Raw genomic sequence first — 20,237 nt, forward strand, 5'->3', positions numbered from 1 at the left:
CGAAGCCGGGGGCAATTAAGGAAATTAGCAGCGTCGTTTCGAAGGCCCTGGCACCACGATAGCATCCGCCGAAGAGAGAGGAGAGGCTGGGTCGTGAGAGTTCTCGAGGAAGTTATCGATTCGATGGGAAGTATAAGAGTGAAAGTAAAAACGTTTTCGATTGTTACAAATATTGAGTAGCAGAGGTGTGGACTCGAGTCATGTGACTTGGACTCGAGTCAGACTCGAGTCATGAATTTGATGACTTCAGACTCGACTTGGACTTGCATAACAATGACTTTGTCCCATCTCTGTTGAGTAGTATATTTCATTCCATTCAATTTCGTTACCGTTTGCATGGTTAAAATATTGGCGATCCGGTGCGGCTGCTACTACTGCTCCTGCTAACGCCGCCGCCCCCCCATCCAGGTGCTGAAGCTGCTGATCGTGGCGTGGGAGCGGCGGCTCATCTTCACGGTGGGCACGTCGAGCACCACGGGCGAGGCGGACACCGTCGTGTGGAACGAGATCCACCACAAGACGGAGTTCGGCTCCAACGTGACGGGCCACGGATTCCCCGACCCCAACTACCTGCAGAATGTGCAGGCCGAGCTGGCCGCACAGGGCGTCACCGAGGCCTTGCTGCTCGACTAGCGTGCGTTCGGGCCCCGCCCCCCACCGGCCCCCCCCCTCCCGCCCCCCTCCCGCCCTCCGGCTCCCCACCCGCCCTCCTGCCACGTTCACTTCGAACTCGGGCCAGTGGCAGCGGCCAATTGACCGAGAGTCGATGGTCGAGACCACAGGGGGGAGTGAAGCTTTGCCCACGTCCGTGGCCACTCCTCCCCCCCGGGGTTTGATCTCACGTTCCTCCCGTGCCGACTCTCTGTCATCTTTACTCTCTTCCGAGTCATCGCTCGCCTTTTGTCGTAACCTCTCGAGGACCTGGCACTTATTAATCGATCAGTCATTAAGACCGTCCTTACCTTACAGCCTTGTACATGCGCTTCGCTGTTGAAATCGTACCTCCCCGCTGTGAACCCCACGTTCGACAACTGCGTTTGTGTGCAAGCGAAATCCGGAAGCCCCGGTGACTTTGCTTTTTGTTTGTGCTCTAAGGCTGCGATGGCGCAGACAGCGGTGGCTGCTGCTGCTTTGCACTGAAGCTTTCGGGGTGGGGTGGGGGGGTGCGTGCGTGCATTGCATGATCACATCAGCACATCAGCAGAGGAGATTTGGAGCCGCGTTTGACGGCATGAGCGCTTGAGTTTTGGAGGGAGATGGCGAAGGGGGGGGGGGGGCCCTTTTGTGTTTCAGGGCGGCGGCAAGCACTGTGTGAAATGGCCCGTGGTGGACAGGAGGGGGCGTGCGCTTGCGCGTGTTACAGAGAAGGCTTCTACGCAAGCGCGATGGCGCTGGGAACGAGGTGGTGCGGATCTGTCGAGCTGTGTCACGCCACGCCATCGCACTGCAAGATGGTGGCGCGATGTGGTGTAATCATATCTGCTGTGTTTACATCTTCCGATGCCTCGCAATCCCCGCGCACGGCCGCAGGAGCAAAAGTAAACCTGGGTCTCGTTGCGATGAGGTCTTATGTCAGAAGTACGTCTCGTACCTCTGAGTTACTAGCAATGTTTTCTTTGTTGAGAAATGAATAGTTTAAAAGATTTGAGGAAGAGGTTAAGAAATACAATACCTTATGACGTATATGAGTATCCCTGACTGGGAAATATATTGTTCATCTTTGCAGATGGCGCACTGTGTACTATAAAGCGGAAAGTCCTTTGGCTGCAAGGGGCGTAACCTCATGCGAGAGAAGCGGCAGGGGCGTACAGAATTATTCCCGCTCACAAGACGAGTCTCGTTTTTTTTTTTAACTCGTCCGCCTGCCCTTCGCAGCAAACGCAGAATGTTCAGGCGGTCTCGTGTAATTCTTTTTGGTGTTGTACATTAATCATATTTTTGGTTTCGCTTTAATTTGCCGCTTTGTGTGCATGAAGCGCAACTCGCTGGCCGATTGAGGGCCACGTATGTTTTTTCTTGTTGTTGTGGTGGACAACAAAGCCGGTCACGGTTATGCGTCCTTATCCGTGTTTGGTGTTTGTGTTAACCTCAGTGCTCAGTTTGAACTATCTCCCAGCCTTAACGATAAATGTTGGAATCGCGTATAGTGTACTGTGCATAGTTATTAGTTGTCAAGCTGGAACTTCGATGCCTGGCGACAGATTGTGACCACTCGTCTGCCCTGGGACTTGTCATCACTTGTGTGTGTGTGTACAGCTGCGGCGTCACTCTGTGCATTTGCATATTATCCCAGAGCCAATTTTCCCCCGGCACGCCTTTTACAATTTGAGTGCCATGCGCCGTTAGCCCAAGATTGAAAGGTCAGGCATGTGCACAAGGCCCCACCTCTGTTCCAAAATGCATGATAGGGTGCCACTCAAAATTAATGCTTGTTATTTCCGTGGTCATGCTTCCTGGTTTCATTCGCTTGCCTGTTAAACCGAAGCGCTGCGAGTCTGAAGACAATCCCTTTTTATTTACTGGTTGCTCGACGGATTTGAATCGAGCATTCGCATCGTACGTAGCCAGCCGTGCTAATCGGAGGTGCGTAGTAAGAGGAAACTATGCAGATCAAAGATAATCCGGAGGAACCTTTAAATATTAACAGGTTAGAATGGCATTCAGCAGTAGACTTTTAACACCAAAGGTAACAAATGGAGAGGTTGTGATCGCAGAAAATGTAGACTTAACTTTTCCGTATGCATATTGAGTGGCACCCTAATGCATGGCTTCTAAAGAACGTGTCTTTGAGATGCGCGCCCTATAGCCCGACCGCAGGGTTAATGCAAGACGAACGGCTCGTCGCCTCTGCTCTGCGGAGGCGGGGGGGCGAGCTTGCGAGTCAGGGAAGGTGATGGCGATGGAGGCCGTGCTCCGTCGGCACTTGGGTGACGCTCGTAGGCGTCGGCGCGTGGGGAGGGAGGGCTGTCGACGGCGCTTTATTGACGGAGCCGCTCCACGTGTGGGACCCCATGGATGGATTTGAGTGGAGATGTACATCTGACGAGATGCGACGTAAAAGACCGAGATTGACGCCGTCGCCGCGGTTGATTGTCCTCGAAGTGAAGCGCATTTGTGGTGGTTGGTGGTGGTTGTTGGTGGTGTTTCTGCGCTCGTGGTTACAACGACGCAGGGAAATTATCAGTTGCGACAATTTCGTGATAATGAGTTTGTGCTTCAAATCGTAATAATACAACTAAAATAAAAAGTTAGAAGATAATTGTAAAGAAAAATTATATAGCAATAATACTAATAACGAGAACAAATTATATCGTAATACTAATGATTAACGTGTCTGTTGCGGCGGAGGAGAAAGATGACCAACATCTGCACCGTGTCAGGGGCTGTGTGCGCACGGCCCGCTTGGCAGTAAACGTCCCTGCTGAATGTGAGATCACGGAAATCGCTCGCTCGCGTGACTTTTTGAAAAAGTTAAGCACGAAACTCTCTTAGATTTCACCTGCACCGTCCGACGAACGCTACGCACAGATGTGCCATCGCATTGTTTAATGGACATGAATGTGACTTTTAACAGCACAATGTCGTGCGTGCGGTTAGAGGTGGCTCTTGTGTTTCTCTCCATTGGTCGCCCGCATTAACGACTTTCTTCCTGTAACCTTCCGACCGATGGAGGACTTGTTCCGCAGAGGAATGAACCGACGATTACTTTAAGCGGGATATGTTGAGCCTTAAAGGCAGCACAGTGGAGGAGGTTGTTCATTTTTTATAATGTTTTTTCGCAAGATTGTACGAAAATGTTTAACGGGGGGGGGGGGGGGGGCGGGCACGTGGTAAAATGGTAAAAATTACCCAGCAAACGCGGTACGCGATTTGTTGAGAGGCCTTGTGTTGCTCTGACTGGAGGGTTTGCTCAGTGATTTCCTGAGAGCATGTTTCAGTTGCGTCTTTGTTGTTTCGCTTTGTTTTCCAATGGTTATCGGGAGTGCGAGAATGCCACTTTTGTGTGGAGGGGTGGCCGCGTGGCTCGAGGTGTCGTAGCAATTGAGCCCGGCACTGTTTTGTCTTCAGCCTGGTCAACCAATAATTGCACAAAAAAAGCCTCGATGGTTTTTTTTTTGTAATAAAAAAAAGTTCCCATTCGATGCCATGCGGGGTGACCGCTTTGCAGGACGTACGAGAATGCTCCACTTAGTGCCGGATAAGACAACTCGGGTGACTTAAAAAGTTGACGCGTTTCCTCTTCCCCCCCCGCTGCGCATCTGAACCGAGCCAAGGTAGCGCCGCGTGTATCAGGACAAGGCAGGTTGTTTTTCCACTGTAAAAAGCCGAGCCGCGCCGTTGACGTCACGATGAATGAGTCGTGCCGCATGCGAAAGACGCGGTAACGTGTCCTTGGTGTAACCTGGCCGATGTCTCGGACATGTTGTTAGCCTTGCCCCCCCCCCATCCCCACCGCTGGGCCCAGAGCCAGATTAAGATGTCTTGTAAGGCCGGAATTTCACAGTTTGGTACCAGCTGAGCTCGGCAAATATTCAGCGTAAAGCCATCCCCGTACTGCATGCGGTACCCCGCGTTGGCACAGCTCGGATGTGCCAGTGGAAAACGAACGAGGGGGGGGGGGTAATTGACGTCATCTTTCAGGGTTTTTACTTGAGGCTGCTAATATTTCTCGCTTGCGATCGATGTAACATTTACTAATGGAAAAATGTGTTCATCTCATGGCGTGACGCCGATGTAAATTGGTTTGAAGAACACGTGGCTTCTGTGCCAGCGCAAATCCCGCGTGTCCGTCTCGGTCAGCTGGTAAACAATAACCTTCCTTCGCTGGTCGTGCGGTGAAACAATCGCCCTTCTGGAATTAATATTTTGTACATTTTCCTGTTGGTACTGCTATTTTGTTCCGTTGTGATTACATGCATTGTCGGACACTTTTTTTGTTTGTATTAATGTTGGTTTGCAGATTAACACGCCTAACTTATAAACATTTACCATGTAGTTGAAATGACAAAATGAGAGACAATAAAGGACACGGGGATGTTTATGTATACGTTGTTCTGAGACTACTGCGTGGAAATTATTTCTCGTGTCCCCCACCTCTGGAACGGTTCCCAGAACGAACACTTCCCAGTCTTCATGCCCACTGGCCACAGCCAAGATTGTTTTATTGTTCGTAAATTTGTCCGGCTTATTAACATATTCCTGCGGAGGGAGCTGGTAGGAACGTTGGGTTGCTCGGTCAATGGCCAGGGTCAACGGCGGCGTTGTGTATTTCGCAAATATGCCCGACTGTGAGGGCGGGCACAAGCCGGCGTGAGTAGGTTAAACGTTGAGTTTTATAAGGGCACCACGGGGTGACCAGCCCCTCCCCACCCCCCACCCAGCCCCTCCCTGCACGACGGACGGACAATAATCCCCTGTGGGCTGGTGTAACCAGGAGGTTCCTACCAGTAATAGTCAGGCGTAGATGGATGTAATGCGGAAGAGGGCGTGTTTGGGAAACTGGGTTTTAACTCGTGACTGAGGACTTGCGAGGGATGGTGGCCGAGTGACTCACGTGGGTGCGTCGTGGCCAGGGGGTCTGCAACCTTTCGATGACGAAGAGCCACCGGGGTTTTTGGTCTTTGACCAAAATAGTTCGAGAGCCGCCATCACAAGCAAGAGCCACTTGTACACAAACACGGCAGGAGGTTTACAGCAGATGGCACACATTCTGACTTAACATAGGTGATGGAATAAACTTTGTCTATTTAGGTGTGTCGTCGTCCCCCCCCCCCCCCCACTTATTATTTAACAATAGTTTGTTGTACATTTTATCGTCACCAAGACATTCCATAGTGACCCATTTCCTGCCATATTTAACAAATTATCTTTACGTAAAATCTTGTTTTAAGATTTACGTTTTTTTAAACGGCTGCCCACTAGGGGGCAGCCTCGTAGCCGCATGTTGCCGACGCCTGATAATATAATGGATCATTGCAACTGTTGATATATTGCTCGCAAATTGTATTGTACGCAATTGGGAACAGCCACATTGCAGCATCGCCCCCCAAACGGGAAGACTAAATTCGCACTTGCAGGCTCGAGTGTGTGTGCAGCATGGGAGGGGGTCGGGGGGTGGTTGCTGCTTTAATATTCAGTGGTGATGGTGTCCCGAGTCCCGAGTTGCTGGATTGCGACTCTTGGGCTGCAAGCCACTGCCTGAAGGGTTTGGTTCTCAAATGTTGCTCCCGATGACTTGACAAACGAAACAAGAAAAAGGCGATCGATTTTAGCTTTCACTTGAACTGGTTCGGATCCGTAAACCTTTGTTTATGTGCAACGAACACTACTTTACAGGGCTTGACAGGGCACCATTACCACCTCCGTGGAGTTTCAGTGAAGTGACATCGGAAGTGGTTGTTTGGTCGCGTTCCAGGAGCCCGTCTGAAAAGGTTCGCCGTTCAATTGCTCCGAGTTCCGAGCGGCGACTTCTTAAACTTGATGTCGTGACGTCGACGGTGTAGTTCGAGGATGCACGAGTTGCAAACCACGTGGGAGCACAATAATAGGGGACGCGAAAGTGAAAATACCTGTTCCTAGGTAAACAGACGAGGACAGATGAGGGGGGGGGCCCTCTTGGTCCAAAGGGTGAGGTCTCAGGATGAACTGAATGGTTCCAGCTCTCTCTGAGATACGCGTGCAGCCGAGTTGGCGACGCGGGGATTTTTATTCACCCGGCGACACACCCAGTTTAGTGTGCGTCTCGAATTTTGGTGTGGCTGCTGTCGCGTGCACGCTGCAGCCTGCTCGTGACCCAGACTCGATATTCGGTGAGATTTAATATCCTTCTTGGGGGGCGAATGCGTAATTGTTATTGAGCTCGGGTTTTCATTCGGTGGCCTTCAACACGCTTAATTCTAGATTTGAAGCTTTCGTGGCTGCAAGGATTCATACTCTTATGTTTTTTCGGTAAAGTCACGTAGGTAAAAAATAAAAAAATATTTTTTTGATAATATTATACTTTTAGTAATTTTAATTTATTTATTATTTATTTTTTACCTACGTGACTTTACCGAAAAAACCTAAAAGAGTATTCAACACGCTTCCCAATTGCTCGGAGAATCCCATGGAGGTGTAAGGTAAAAGCGTACGCTTGATTGGGTTCCACCGCGTGACCAGTAACGCTGGTGGCAGTTTTGCCTCGTACAGTAAAGCAAAAATTGCAACGTGTACTTCGCTCCGACGTTTGCCAAACTCCAGCCACCGACTGGAGAAACGTTGCCATGTGCCGCAGGAAAGTTGGCACAAGCCCCGGCACACATGGATAGGGGGGGCGGCAAACATCGCGTGGGGCTAGACGAGTTGGGGAGGGTGGGCAGCACGTTGTGACGGCCCCGCGTCCAGCAACATGTTTGCACTTCATTGTGGGCAGACGCGTTTCGGAGAATCGTCGGTAAGCAAATCGTTGGGGGGGGGGGGTGGTGGACAAGCTTTATTCTGGCAAAGGCACCGCGTGGTGCGACATTTTCTGCAGATCAGTACTTTTATAAAACAGCAGTGGTAGCAATGTCAGCGCCTTCCTCTAAATAAATTACAACACTCGTGTTTTTGAATGAAGAAGATCAATGCGCGTGCTTCCTCTCAGCAGCTGCGGTTATTTAAGCTCATCACCTCTGTGTGTGGGGGGGGGGGGGGGGGGGTGCGTGGGAGCGGTGGTGCAGTGATTAGCGCTCTACTTTATGAGCCCAGTGATGGATGGATAAATGTTCGTGGGCTGTTTTCGACTGAGATTCCTCATGTGGCCGCTGGGTCATAGGCAATGAAGTCGAGGAATGTGTTCGGCTCGTGGGTCATTAGGTTCCCCGCCCACGATGCGTTCTCGCTCACACTCGCCCCACACAGCTTTGTTCAGTGAGTGGACCACCACGTGACTATCTCGAGGTCACACGTACGGGATTTCTCCGGGGCGAGCTTGCAGCAAAGGGAAGCTGTAGGCAAGCGAAAGGCGATTTGTGCAGCAGAAGCGGTTAAAATCCGGGTGACCCAGCAACTGGGCTCCAGGTTTAAAGGGCTAGCGGGCTTCTAAGCGACCGGCTGACTCGGCTGAGTGGCTATGAGGCTATTGGGCTACCAGGTGGTCACACTACTGAGCTACCAGTCGACTGGGGTGCCAGGCTACCTTGCTACTGGGCAATTGGGCTGTCAAGATAACGGGGTACCAGGCGACTGAGGTGCCAGGCTGTCGGGCCGTCAGGCTTACTGGGGTACCAGGGTCACAGGCTACCGAGCTGCTGGGTAATCGGGCTGTCGGGCCGTCAGGCTCCCGTGCTTTTCGGCTTCCAGGCTACGCGGCAGCGGGATCCACGATTCGTCCCACCAACGGCAGGGCGCCCGTGGCGTCGTGCCGCACGATGAAGATGAAAGGGCGGTCCACGGAGAACTCCATGCGGTGGACGTGCGCGTCCTCGGCGCGGCCCCGGGCCGCCGCGTCGAGGGCCTCGCCGCCACCGCCACCGACGACGCCGCCGCCCTCCTCGGCCAGCTCCAGCAGCGCCGCGTGGCGCACGGCCGACACGGCGAGGCCGACGCGCGCCTCCGACATCGCGGAGAGGTCCGCGTCGCTCGAGAAGAGCGACTCGAGCTCTGTGGGTGATAGGCGAGGCGCGGTCGTGGTGAACGTGGCGAGGATGCGTTAAGGGGGCAGAGCCACAGCCCAGCGATTGCTCGCTGGCGCCACTGACGGGCGAACGTCAGAGGTCGCAAACGGGTTTTGATTCCTTACCCGTACCCGTAACCGGCCGCACCAGGGTCGCAAACGGGTACCCGTACCCCGCCGGGTACGGGTAGGGTACGGGTATCGGGTACCTGATTGCGACCTCTGGGATGAAGCCATGTTGCAGGCGCGGGTGGCTTAATTCTAGGAACTTGAATTGTGTGAAGAGACAAGACGTTGGGAAATGAGTGACAAACAGTTACTCATCAGTGACTCACGGCCTACCCGTACCCGGCCGCACCAGGGTATCGGGTAGGGTACGGGTATCGGGTACCCGGTTGCGACCTCTGGCGGACGGGCCTCGGCTCGGGTGAGCTCTGGAAGAGAGCTCCCTCCCGGGAGGTCATTTGTTGGTCAACTTTCTCGCGCTGGCTCAGACGGCTTGGGGAGAGGGGGGGGTGAACAAAAGTTGGGTGTGGGAACACCGCCACTCGAATGAACTCAGGTTTTTTTTTTCTCTCTAGAGCGCTTTGCGTGAAGCTGGAGTTTCGGAGAAAGGCTGTTGAAACAAGGTGAGTTTTTTTTTACGACGAGATTTTACTAAAGTGCAACAGACTCGAGATTCCTGAATGGACCGGGCACGAGTGAATCTCGAGCGAACTCCCCGGGTCGGGGCGCAGTAGAAACATCGCCACTGCGGGGACACGGAGCGGTGGGCGCGGTGCTGGCCACCCACCCCCTCGTCACTCGTCGTCTGCTAACACCACTTGCCCCAATGGGCTGCTAACGCTATACGGGGGATATTTGTCTTTTGTGTGTGGGGGGGGGGGGAGCGGTAGTGTAGCGGTTAGCGCGCTGCGCTACGAACCCGGCCACCCGAGTTGACGGCCAATTCCAGCGACGATTATCTGAATCGGTCCTGGGCCTCCCCTAGATCGACTAAAATGAGTACCTGGTGCGGTGTGGTAAACATCGCCACTCGGAAGACAAAGTCGGCCGGACGTGGTGCTGCTGGCCACCCACCCCCTCGTGTGCCGTGCCGGCTTTCATAGGTGCTCGCTAACAGCACTTGCCCCACTACGGGAGTGGGTCTCTGTGTGTGCGTGTCGTACTGAGCTGCTTGACGGCTCCTGCCAGGTCCCCCGCGTCGCGCAGCGCGAGCCGCGGCACGGAGAGCCGCGCCCGCACCGAGTGCAGCGCGCGCACGATGTCGGCCACGAACTCGGACGTGAGGCTCTCCTCCACCACCGTCAGGTTGCCCGTCACCTCCACGGGCACGAACAGCAACAGGCTGCAGCCGCCCTGCAGCGGCAGCTGGGCCACCTGTCACGGTCCGGGGTCAGGGTCGAGTTCAGTATCGGGAAGCAGGGCAGGGGGGGGGGCCAGGGTGGGGAGCAGGGCAGGGGGGTGGGGAGCAGGGCAGGGGGGGGAGCAGGGCAGGGGGGTGGGGAGCAGGGCAGGGGGGGTGGGGAGCAGGGCAGGGGGGGTGGGGAGCAGGGCAGGGGGGTGGGGAGCAGGGCAGGGGGGGGAGGCAGGGCAGGGGGGGGGAGCAGGGCAGGGGGGGGGGAGAGCAGGGCAGGGGGAAGGGGGGGGGGAGAGCAGGGCAGGGGGGGGGAGAGCAGGGAAGGGGGGGGGGGGAGAGCAGGGCCGGGGGGGGAGCAGGGCAGGGGGGGGGGAGCAGGGCAGGGGGGTGGGAGAGCAGGGCAGGGGGGGTGGGGAGCAGGGCAGGGGGGTGGGGAGCAGGGCAGGGGGGTGGGGAGCAGGGCAGGGGGGTGGGGAGCAGGGCAGGGGGGGGGGGAGCAGGGCAGGGGGGGGGAGAGCAGGGGGGGAAGTAGGGGGGGAGCAGGACGGGGGGGAGTTGCCGACGGCTTTACCTGGCAACCGAGCTCGGTGTCGAGGCCGTAGCGGATGGGCACGTCGTCACGGTGCATCGTGGCCACGCGGAGCGCCACGGGGCCCCGCTGCTTCCCGCCGCCCGCGTGGAAGACGCTCTGCGCCGTCTCCTCCGGCGGGAACTGCAGCGCCCACTTGGCTGTGAGTGGTTGTTGGTGGTGGTGGTGACAGCAGCAGAGCGAGAGAGAAGTCACGGGTCGTCGTGGTCATGCAACATCAATACCGCCGGTAGCTTATTGATGTTGAACAGAGGAGAAAACGCGTCGATCGTTGTTTTGTATTATCATTGTGGATTATAGGGCCCTGTTTAATGAGCTTCACTTTTCGGGATTGCCCTCCGCTTGGGGCACTTCCAGATCGGCCTCTGGCGACGATGATTAAAGTCACGGTACAACTCAGTGGCTTCAGTTTCGTCTGCTTTGACGTGCGGCTACAGCTTTGGCGAAAGTGTCTCCGCGTTTGTCGCGGGACCTGGGATTTGGCCCACGATTCGCCTTGCTCTGACCGCTGCCCTCCACCAATGGCGCAGGTGTCGAGTGTTCACGCGGCGCGACTCCAACGAGGGGCATTGGCGGGCCGGAGGGGCCCAGGGCTCTTGGCTACGAAAAGCAAGCGACATTGAGCAGAGGGGGGGGCATTGTAACCCTTGCACCCAGAGCCCATCTATGCCAGCCGCGCTACGCCATGGCCTTGAGACGGCGGTGGCATTTTGAGACGCCGCAGCGATGAACGGGGTCTTGAAATTGTAGAGGATGTTTCGGCACATCCTCACACGCAAATACGCACCCTTCATATAGGTGTTATGATTACACTGTATTATTATATTTGGGCGCTGTGGTGGCGAGATGTTAACTACCTCGCCTGGTATACAGGAGGTCGTGGGTTCGATCCCGATCCCGACGCCGACGCCTGCTGCTGCTGTATATTTGGAGTTTAAATGTCTTTGTCCCCGTGGTCACGTGGATTTATCTCCGGGGCCTCCGGTTTTTTCCTCTGCATTTAGATGCACGTCGTGCATTTAGAGTATCTGGCTGCTATACATTTCGACGTGATTATGATAAGCCACTTCGTTGAACCATTATTTGTGATAACCAGGTCGCAACTGAAAAAGAGTCTATCTAGCTCAGTGGGCCTTACCTAGTAAAATAAAAATATATATCGTAACAAGTATAACCCGTGAAAACAAAGTTTTTCACTATAAATCCTTTATATGCGTGGCGGCTAGAGTCCTCTCGTCCTCTGGCTTGAGATGGCTGCCTCCTATGGGTCAGATGATTGCATTGCACCATTAAGCAATTGGTAATTAAATATAATATTTTTGTCCTAAAAAGTGTAAAATTTTGGAAAAAAAATTTTCACGAACATTAATTGTCACGCACAACGAGTCTGTGTGGAAAATGTCAGCTCGATTGGATCACGGGAAGTGGGTTAAAAAACGACCGAAAGATTTGCACGGTCGTAAGCAAGCACGCAAGCACGCAAGCAAGCAAGCAAGCGAACTTAATATAAAGGATTTAAAAATAGTAAATAATTGTCTTTCGAGCTGCTGGCCATGGTGCTGAAGTGTCGAGTCGGACCCTTGACGTGCATCGCGGACACGAGCAGCAGCGAGAGGTCGGCGGGCAGAGCCGGCACGGCGTCACGTAGCACGCCGCTCGTCCGCTGGGAGAGCCAGCCGTTGATGTCCTGCAGGTCCCGGCCCGTGGAGCCGCTCAGCACCTTAGGCTCCGTGCCGTAGAACTTGAGAACGTCGGCGACGTACGCCTCCTTCGGGGGAAGCCCTGTGCGCGGTGACGGAGGAGGAGGACGAGGAGGAGTGAGCGAGGAAGAGGGGGGGGGAGGTGCAGACGACTTCAGCATGAGTCTCGCGCGCGCGCACACGCGTGGGTTTGCACGGACACTCATTTCACTCGAAGCGTTCCGAATGCGAAGCTAATTATGTTTGTGGTGATGCAGCTGCTGCATTGACCAGTGCTGCATAAGCACAATTAACAACAAACGCTCAACACACGCGCTAATAACAGTGGCCTTAAAAGGGAAGTATTTAAATATAAATTTCGATTGAAAGCTTTCGTGACTGCAGGGATTCATCTTATTGGTTCTTTCGGTAAAGTCACGTAGAAGGGTAAAGTCACGTAGAAGGGTAAAGTCACGTAGAAGGGAAATAATAAAATAATAAAAATAAAACATAATATAATAAAATATATATAAATATGTTATAAAATATAATAGACGACGTTTTGAGCGAACCACTGTGCCACTGCTACCCATCCATCGTTCTATGCACAAACGCATGCGCGCATACATAGTGCAGTGCGCTAACTACCGCACCGCCGCTTCCCCCACTGTTCTTCACACACACACGTGCACACCTGGCGCAGTGCGCTAACCACTGCACCACCGCCCCTTCCCCCACACTTCTGCACACACACATGCACGCGTAACGCAGTGCGCTAACCACTGCACCACCGCTCCCCGCCCACCGTTCTGCACGCACGTGCGCGCGCAAGCACGCTGGCACGCACCTCTCCGCAGGTAAACTCGCGCCGCGTGCTGCTGCTGCCCCTTCGCCTCGGAGCCGAGTGTCGCCAACAGCTGCCGCTGCAGGTCGTGCACGTCTCCCTGCTGCACGGTGTCGTAGTTGAGCGCCTTGCTCAGCCGCTTCCACGAGCTCGAGCCCGGGGCCGCTCCTGCCGCACCGAGGGGTGGGGGGGTGGGGGGGCGGACGCAACCACGGCCGTGAGACGCGACCGGCACTCGCTCATGGACATACCGCCTCTAGCCCCCCCCCCCCCCCCCCCCCCCCCCCCCCAGTCCTCACCTATTCTCTCGCCACCCTTGAGCGCCGTCCCGGCCTGAAAGAATGCTCCCTCTCTGAACTGCACTTTGAGGCGCCGCGGTGGCGAGATGTTAACTACCTCGCCTGGTATACAGGAGATCGTGGGTTCCATCCCGACCCGGACGCCTGCTGTATATTGGGAGTTTGCGGTGTCTCTCTCTCATCATCATCACGGTAGCTAGGATATGTTAATGACATTGCCTGGTATACAGGAGATCGTGGGTTCGATCCCCACCCTCACGCCTGCAGCGTATTTGGAGTTTGCATGTTCTCTCTCTCTCTCCCCGTGGACTTGTGGATTTTTCTCCAGGTCCTCCGGTGTCTCCCTCCAAATTTAGAATCAACACGCGTTTAGATTATTTGGCTGCTATGTACATGTGCACATGATGACAAGCCACTTCGTTGAGCTATCGTATGTGGCCAGGTCGCCTCCGAAAAAGAGCTACATCGCTCAGTGGGCCATACCTGGTAAAAAAAAACAATAGTTTATTTTAGGTTGACCCAACAAGTACACACATCACACTAACATGCATACACAGAACATACAATGTATGAAGATATCCATTTACGGACACTCGACTTAAATAACAGAGGGGAATTGTAGAAAAAAAATACAACAACCTGAGCCGGTGGTGGAAAATCCACAATTCCCATGGCAGGGGCAGGTCTCGCCTATAGGACAAACCACTGTTGACTTCTACACCGAATGGTAACTATTTTATCGACCCCCACGGGGATGATGGGTTGAAGTCAGTCTCCCCCTAAACATGAATTGAGCTGTAAACCTGCTGATTCCGAGCCGTTTTGGGTAAACAAGCATAATAAATGTATAAACAAAATAACCATTAACTTTTGAGTTCAAAAGGTCATCACGGCCAGTGCTGCTGATGCAACCACTTCCCCCGTCCTGCCAGGTCCTTAACTGTTGCACGGATGACATCTGACTCGAACATCCATCATTGTAGGCTGATCCACCATTGATTGTCTGGGCTTAATTATTTTCCCCCTTGGTCAATGCTTGGCTCACTCCGACGCCACACGAGCGTGATCGGGTACCGTGGAGCCAAGCTTTCGTGGATCAGTTAAAACTTCCAGCCCGCTTGGGCTTTCTATACGAATGTATGTATGTATGTGAAACTTCTTTTGCACCGTACGTAGCCAACCGTGCTAATCGGAGGTGCGGGGGAAGGACAACAAACTAAAAACACAAAAGGCAGTTCTAAATAAATGAGTTTGTCAATCCAGATGATTTAAAATGGGATAACTTCAGTGGCTTTCTGATATCGGAAGGAAGAGCGTTCCAGACGGCCACAAAAGCCAATCTGAAGCGCCCAATGCAGTGACCGTCTTTGTTCGATGGCTGCGAGGATGAGCGGAGTTCGCGTGATGATGGTTTATGCTCCTTGACGAAATCAGCAAGGCATTGTGGTTCATTTGTGGCAAGCACTTTGTGTGTAACGAGTGCGACCTTTCTCGTCATTAGCCAGGATATGGCAGTACAGCAAGTGGGTTTATGGACCCGTTCGTGCGTACCTCTGAGTGCTGGCATCTCCCTCGTATGCGTGGGGGGTTTTCTCCAGGCACTTCAGTTTCCTCCCACACGAAGTAAAACGCTCCTTATTTAAACGCGAATTGGGGTGGCAGGACCCTCCTGTAAAAAAGAGTCTTGAGACTCAGCGAGGCTCTTCCGGGATAAAGGGCATTATAGTTATTATTTAGTGATTTTTTAAAATCAAAATGAGTAGTGATCTTCTTGGTTCTTTCGGGAAAGTCACGTAGAATGTAAATAATAAAATAATAAAAATATAACATTAAATAATTCTCACGACGTTTCGGCCACAATGCAAGCAGCCGTCCTCAGGTGGAGAATAGGTCTGTCGAGATGACAGAATTATTTTATTATGTTTTATTTTTATTATTTTATTATTTCCATTCTACGTGACTTTACCGAAAGAACCAAGAAGATGAATCCCTACAGTCACGAAAGCTTTAAATCGAAATGAGTAGTGAATTCACCAAAAAATATTTCTATATATCCACGTGTATACGGAAGCGCAGAGGGCTTGCTCACCGGTGGCCAGTCACCTCCTGATCACTCTTCTACCGCTACTACCGTGGCCACTCGCGCGCGCGTGACCCCCAACACCGGCGGCTGACGACGCGCGCGCACGGCGGTAGGGGCCTCACCCAGTAGCAGCATGGACAGCGAGGTGGACAACGCGATGGGCGACAGCAACACGTTGCTGCGCTCGTCAGCCGCCGCCGCCGCTCGCCGAAAGACCTCGAGGCCGAAGTTGGCGTGGGCGCGCGCCAGCATCTTGTCGGGGAACGGAGTGAGGTCCTCCTCCGCGTCGCCCGCGCCGTCTTCGTTGGGAGCCGCCGCCGCCGCCGCCGCCGCCGCGGTCGCTGCAGGAGGAGGTGGAGGAGGAGGCTGGGTCACCCGCGGCTTGGCCGGCCTCTTGGGTGGACGCTTGGGTTTGGGGGGCGGCCGGGGTTTCCTCACCTTGCGAGGGAGAGGTTGAGCCGGGTGGGGGGCATGGCGGAGGGAGGGGGGGCACGGTCAGGACTCGCTCACCGGTGGTTAGTCGCCTGCTGATCACTCTTCTATCACGACGACGGTGGCTGCTGTTTTCTCGTGGAAATTTCACCCGTTGGTTTCTTCGCTCGCGCGCTGCGGACTTGGCCTACCAGATTGACTGCTCCATCTCGTCCACACCGCGTTCTACCAACGCACTGGAGGCCGCACGCAAACACTTCTCTCCCCTTCTGCCTCTTCCGTCTTACTGCTCGACTTTGAAATTTCCTCCCGTCGTCCATTTTCCACAAGTCCTCATCATTGTCGTTCAATTCAAGAAACGCGTTACGCGTTTCTTACGACTTTGACGGTGCTGTTTGTTACTGGCCACATAACCTGTTGGCCCTTTGGACCGGACTAATGCAGAAGGCTGCAGCTTAGAACCTCCGATATTGAGGGTCCTCCAAAAGGATATCCAGGACTACTTAAACAAATTTGAAATGCGATAACGGGAGTCACTATGATCAACTCTGTACGTACTCGTAGCTTCGCTGTCTGCATTACCACCAGTTGTGTGCCCAAATTAAATAACTTCTTAAAGCAGCATTCTCATTAAGACTTTAGCTTAAACCAGCGACTTGAAAAACCACCGTTGTAGAGTTCAACTATAAGAACTACCCAATCACAATAAAAAAAAATTGTCATTAAAAAAAATGTATTGTAATAAAAAAATGTTTTTATTGTAATTTCATTTTTTTTAATAATCACCAAGTCGAGACACACGTGAGGCCACGCGGTGACGCCGTGTCCCCACAGCGATGAAAGCGTCATTAGCCCCGCGCCTGGCCCTGCTTGGCCCCAAGCTAGTTTCTGATGTCTTGTGAGGCCTGCGTAGCACGGCGTGGTTCTGGCCCGGCACGGAAAATCTACCCGTAAAGTGAGGGCCCCACGCTGGCTTGGCTCGGATGTACCAGTGATAAAGAATTGTGTGTGTATGTGTGTCTTTAAGCCTCTGTGTGCGTGTGTATGTAACTTAGTGAGTGTCTTTGAGGCTTTGTGTGTGTTTGTCTTTGTGGGGAGCGGTAGTGTGGCGGTTAGCGCGTTGCGCTACGAATCCAGCGACCCGTGTTCGATTCCCGCTCACGGCCAACACCAGTGACGATTACCTAAACTAATCCTGGGCCTCCCCTAGGTCGATTCAGCCTCAAATGATTATGTGGTGCTGTGTGTAAACATCGCCAATGGGGATACAAAGGCGGCCGGGCGTGGTGCTGGTCACCAACCCCCCTCGTGTGCCATGCCGGCCTTCATAGAATGCTTGCTAACAGCACTTGCCCCAACAGCATTTAAGGACTTACGGGGGATCTTTGTTTTGTGTGTGTAGATTAGTGTTTGTGACATTGAGATACGCACTCTCGGTGGATCCTGGGCCGTGGCCAGATCCAGCAGCAGCGAGACAAAGAGGAGCAGCACCAGCAACTTCCTCATCTTCACCTGCAAGAAGCACGCCAGAAACCATCCTCGCCATCATCATCAGCATCGGCGTTCAATATTCGCCTCTCATCGTGAATTTTTTTTAGGTATCCTGGAAATATGTTTTGTTACGACGCTAACCCACGCCCGCCTAATTGAAAACGCATTAAAATTCGCTGTCCAATGGTTGCCACTGTGTCATCTCCCCACAGATGAACTGAATTAACTTTTCATTTCATTTATTAATTAGCAATCGCGTAGCTATCGAGTGTGCAGGCGGTGCAGCTGCACGGGGGCACGTGGCCCGTGGCTCGAAGGCGAACAGACGCCAGTCCGTGAAGAGGGGGGTGGGGGGGGGGCGTTGTGCAGGGAGAACGGACTGGACAGGTGGGCCCCATGTCATGCCTTGCATCAGGGCTCACGCCAACCACGCTTAGCCACAGGTGACGCTGATCGTCGCAGAGATCGGAGCATACACACACACGCAAATAAACACAAAGATCCCCTGTGTAGCCTTAATAGACTGTTGGGGCAAGTGCTGTTCGCGAGCACCTGTGAAGGCCGGCACGGCACACGAGGGGGTCGGTGGCCAACACCACGCCCGGCCGCCTTTGTCTCCCTAGTGGCGATGCTCGCACATTGCACCGGGTACTTATTTGAGGCTGAGTCGACTTAGGGGAGGCCCAGGACAGATTCAGATAATCGTCACTGGGTGTTGGCGGTGAGCGGGATATCGAATTCAGATCGCCAGGTTCGCAGCGCAGCGCGCTAACCGCTACACTACCGCTCCCCACCAGGTCTGCACACACATAGGCACACACGTATCCGCGAGGTCTCCCACGCAAGCGAGAATGGTGAAATTCCCCCCCTCCGTCTTTCAGTTTTGTGCTGTTTGTTAAACTTCAGTCCGCGGGTGAGCTCTGTTGTTCAGAGAAAACTCTTCCTGACCGCATTTCCTCATCCGCATCCCAATCACCAGCCCCTTACACTTTACCCACCCCCTCCTCCTAATGTAACGCAAGGATTGAGTCCTTGCTCAATCCACTGCTGGATGAATTGTCCTCCCCATACCGTTTCGGTCGTTCGGGCTATTTGACCATACCTCACCAGGATGGTCGGTGCGAGTTGGGGCAGGGGGGCAGCGGGGGGTGTAGTAGGACCGGTTCCGATTCATCACTCACCACTGATATCAGCCGCGGCCGGAGCTTTAAAGGCAGGTCGCTTGGTTCGTAGCGCAGTGAGCTAACCACTGCGCCACCGCTCCCCGCCTAAAAAACCCCAGCGTTAAACAAACGTCCCCCCGTGCCTGTCATTGACCTTTGATAGGGGCTGCCCTGTCAGAGCCTATCTCAGATGGCCGATACGCGTATCTACCAAGCTTATTCTGCAAATACCAACAACGTTTTTTTATTTTATTTTTAATCTCTGCTGATCTTGTTGCAAAAAAAAATCAAACGTATGAATAATGCGATACGTACACGCCATTCATTGTTACGATTATCGCGACGTGAATCCCCACACATTTGTAACGATGTTTGACGTCGCAACGTCGTCGCATCGTGATGTTGCGTCGTTGTGCTTTGAGTTGCGAACGAGGGTGCACTTGAAAGTGATTCAAACTGCGGTTCGCTCAAACGTAAACCTGCCACGGGACTTATAACCACTGCAATCGATGTCGTGTATTTACACACCAGAAAGTCATTCAAGAATGAAATGAACTACTCAGGTGGTGAGCGTCATATCACCACCTTGTTGATTATTACTCCGGAAATCATTTGGCTTCAACTCGAATTATTTTGCATGGATAAATATGCTGTTGATTTATTTACAACTTTCATTTATTGAGGTTGTTTATTTCATATTTTGTGAGTAGAAATATAATATTTCAAAAGGCAATTAATAAGATAATAGGGTTTTTCCCCTTTTTTCTGGCAACAAAACAGTTGTGTTAAGATGTTAAAACACCAAACTGAAACCTTTTACAAGGAATTATGTCTGCATTAACCACAAAAGCTAAGTATCGATAATCACGATACGATACTAAGATAAACAGACGGTAATCGTGGCTTATCCATCGTGAATCTTACACCGTACAAATACATCGCCATACTGCAGCAACCCTAGTTTATACATGAAGGGTCCAAATCATGTTCCGGTGAAAAATCAGTGTTGCGTCGACTTTTCCCGTCACCGACAATGGGATACATTGCCAGAGCAAAAAAACACGTTTCAGACACTGACTCAGTGTGTCCGACTGACACAGTGTATCTGTGCAATTAGATTTCCCAGGACATTGCCTTTAAATCAAGGACGATCCTGGGAAAAACCAGGACGGGTGGCAGCCGTGACGCGGAGGCCTTCATCCAGCAGTGGATTTTGACAAAGGACCGTACAGTTACTACATCACATAGCAACAATTTGTAAAGTCAAACGAAAGTAAATATGAATTGCCATACGGTACCTTGTCAGTGGTAGTTCTCGGAGCCAGGAAGAAGAGAGGATCTGTGCAGACTCGCAGCAGAAGACTGTGTGTGTTTGTACGAAAGAGGGCCAACTGCGGAAAGCCGTTCATTTATTTATATTATCATTCTTTTTTTTCTCTCTTTCTCTGCTTGCACGGGGGGGGGGGGTAAATATTTGTCTCGGACACGGCAAATATTTGCGAGAGAGAGAGAGAATCGCCACCCTGGCTCTTCCCTCGTCGGGGCCCCCGAGACTTCAAACCCGAACCTCTGTCAAAGTGGTTCCGATGGTGTGCGCACGAGGTCAATGCAAACCCAAGTGAAAGCTTCGGAGCCTCAGGGAACTCAAGCGGTCGTGGATTC

At 52.9% G+C, this 20,237-nt stretch overlaps 2 protein-coding genes across 5 annotated transcripts in view; one reads left to right on the top strand and one right to left on the bottom strand.

The window, feature by feature from the left end:
* LOC133348896 (E3 ubiquitin-protein ligase DTX1-like) overlaps positions 1-5,052 on the top strand; it is a 31,037-nt gene extending 25,985 nt beyond the window's left edge. For all 3 annotated transcript variants that reach the window (XM_061561991.1, XM_061561994.1, XM_061561993.1), the window contains exon 10: positions 409-5,052. In XM_061561991.1, the coding sequence (XP_061417975.1) occupies positions 409-633 (225 nt within the window). In that variant the 3' untranslated portion in view covers positions 634-5,052. The remainder of the gene's footprint in view (positions 1-408) is intronic.
* A 2,399-nt stretch (positions 5,053-7,451) lies between these two features.
* SERPINF1 (serpin family F member 1) lies at positions 7,452-20,005 on the bottom strand. 2 transcript variants are annotated; one of them, XM_061562004.1, is made up of 8 exons: positions 19,874-20,005; positions 17,353-17,433; positions 15,612-15,927; positions 13,111-13,275; positions 12,163-12,366; positions 10,567-10,724; positions 9,805-10,015; positions 7,452-8,622 (listed from the first exon to the last, which is right to left on the bottom strand). In XM_061562004.1, exons 1-8 carry the CDS (start codon positions 19,982-19,984, stop codon positions 8,324-8,326), a joined length of 1,545 nt encoding a protein of 514 aa, XP_061417988.1. In that variant the 5' UTR covers positions 19,985-20,005; the 3' UTR covers positions 7,452-8,323. The 2 variants fall into 2 exon arrangements, with proteins under 2 accessions (XP_061417988.1, XP_061417989.1); XM_061562005.1 differs by lacking the exon at positions 19,874-20,005 and adding an exon at positions 18,594-18,702.
* Between the last annotated feature and the right edge of the window lie 232 nt (positions 20,006-20,237).

The sequence above is a fragment of the Lethenteron reissneri genome, chromosome 28, assembly GCF_015708825.2.
Source record: "Lethenteron reissneri isolate LAM-NWPU_2019-01 chromosome 28, ASM1570882v1, whole genome shotgun sequence".
NCBI lineage: Eukaryota > Metazoa > Chordata > Hyperoartia > Petromyzontiformes > Petromyzontidae > Lethenteron > Lethenteron reissneri.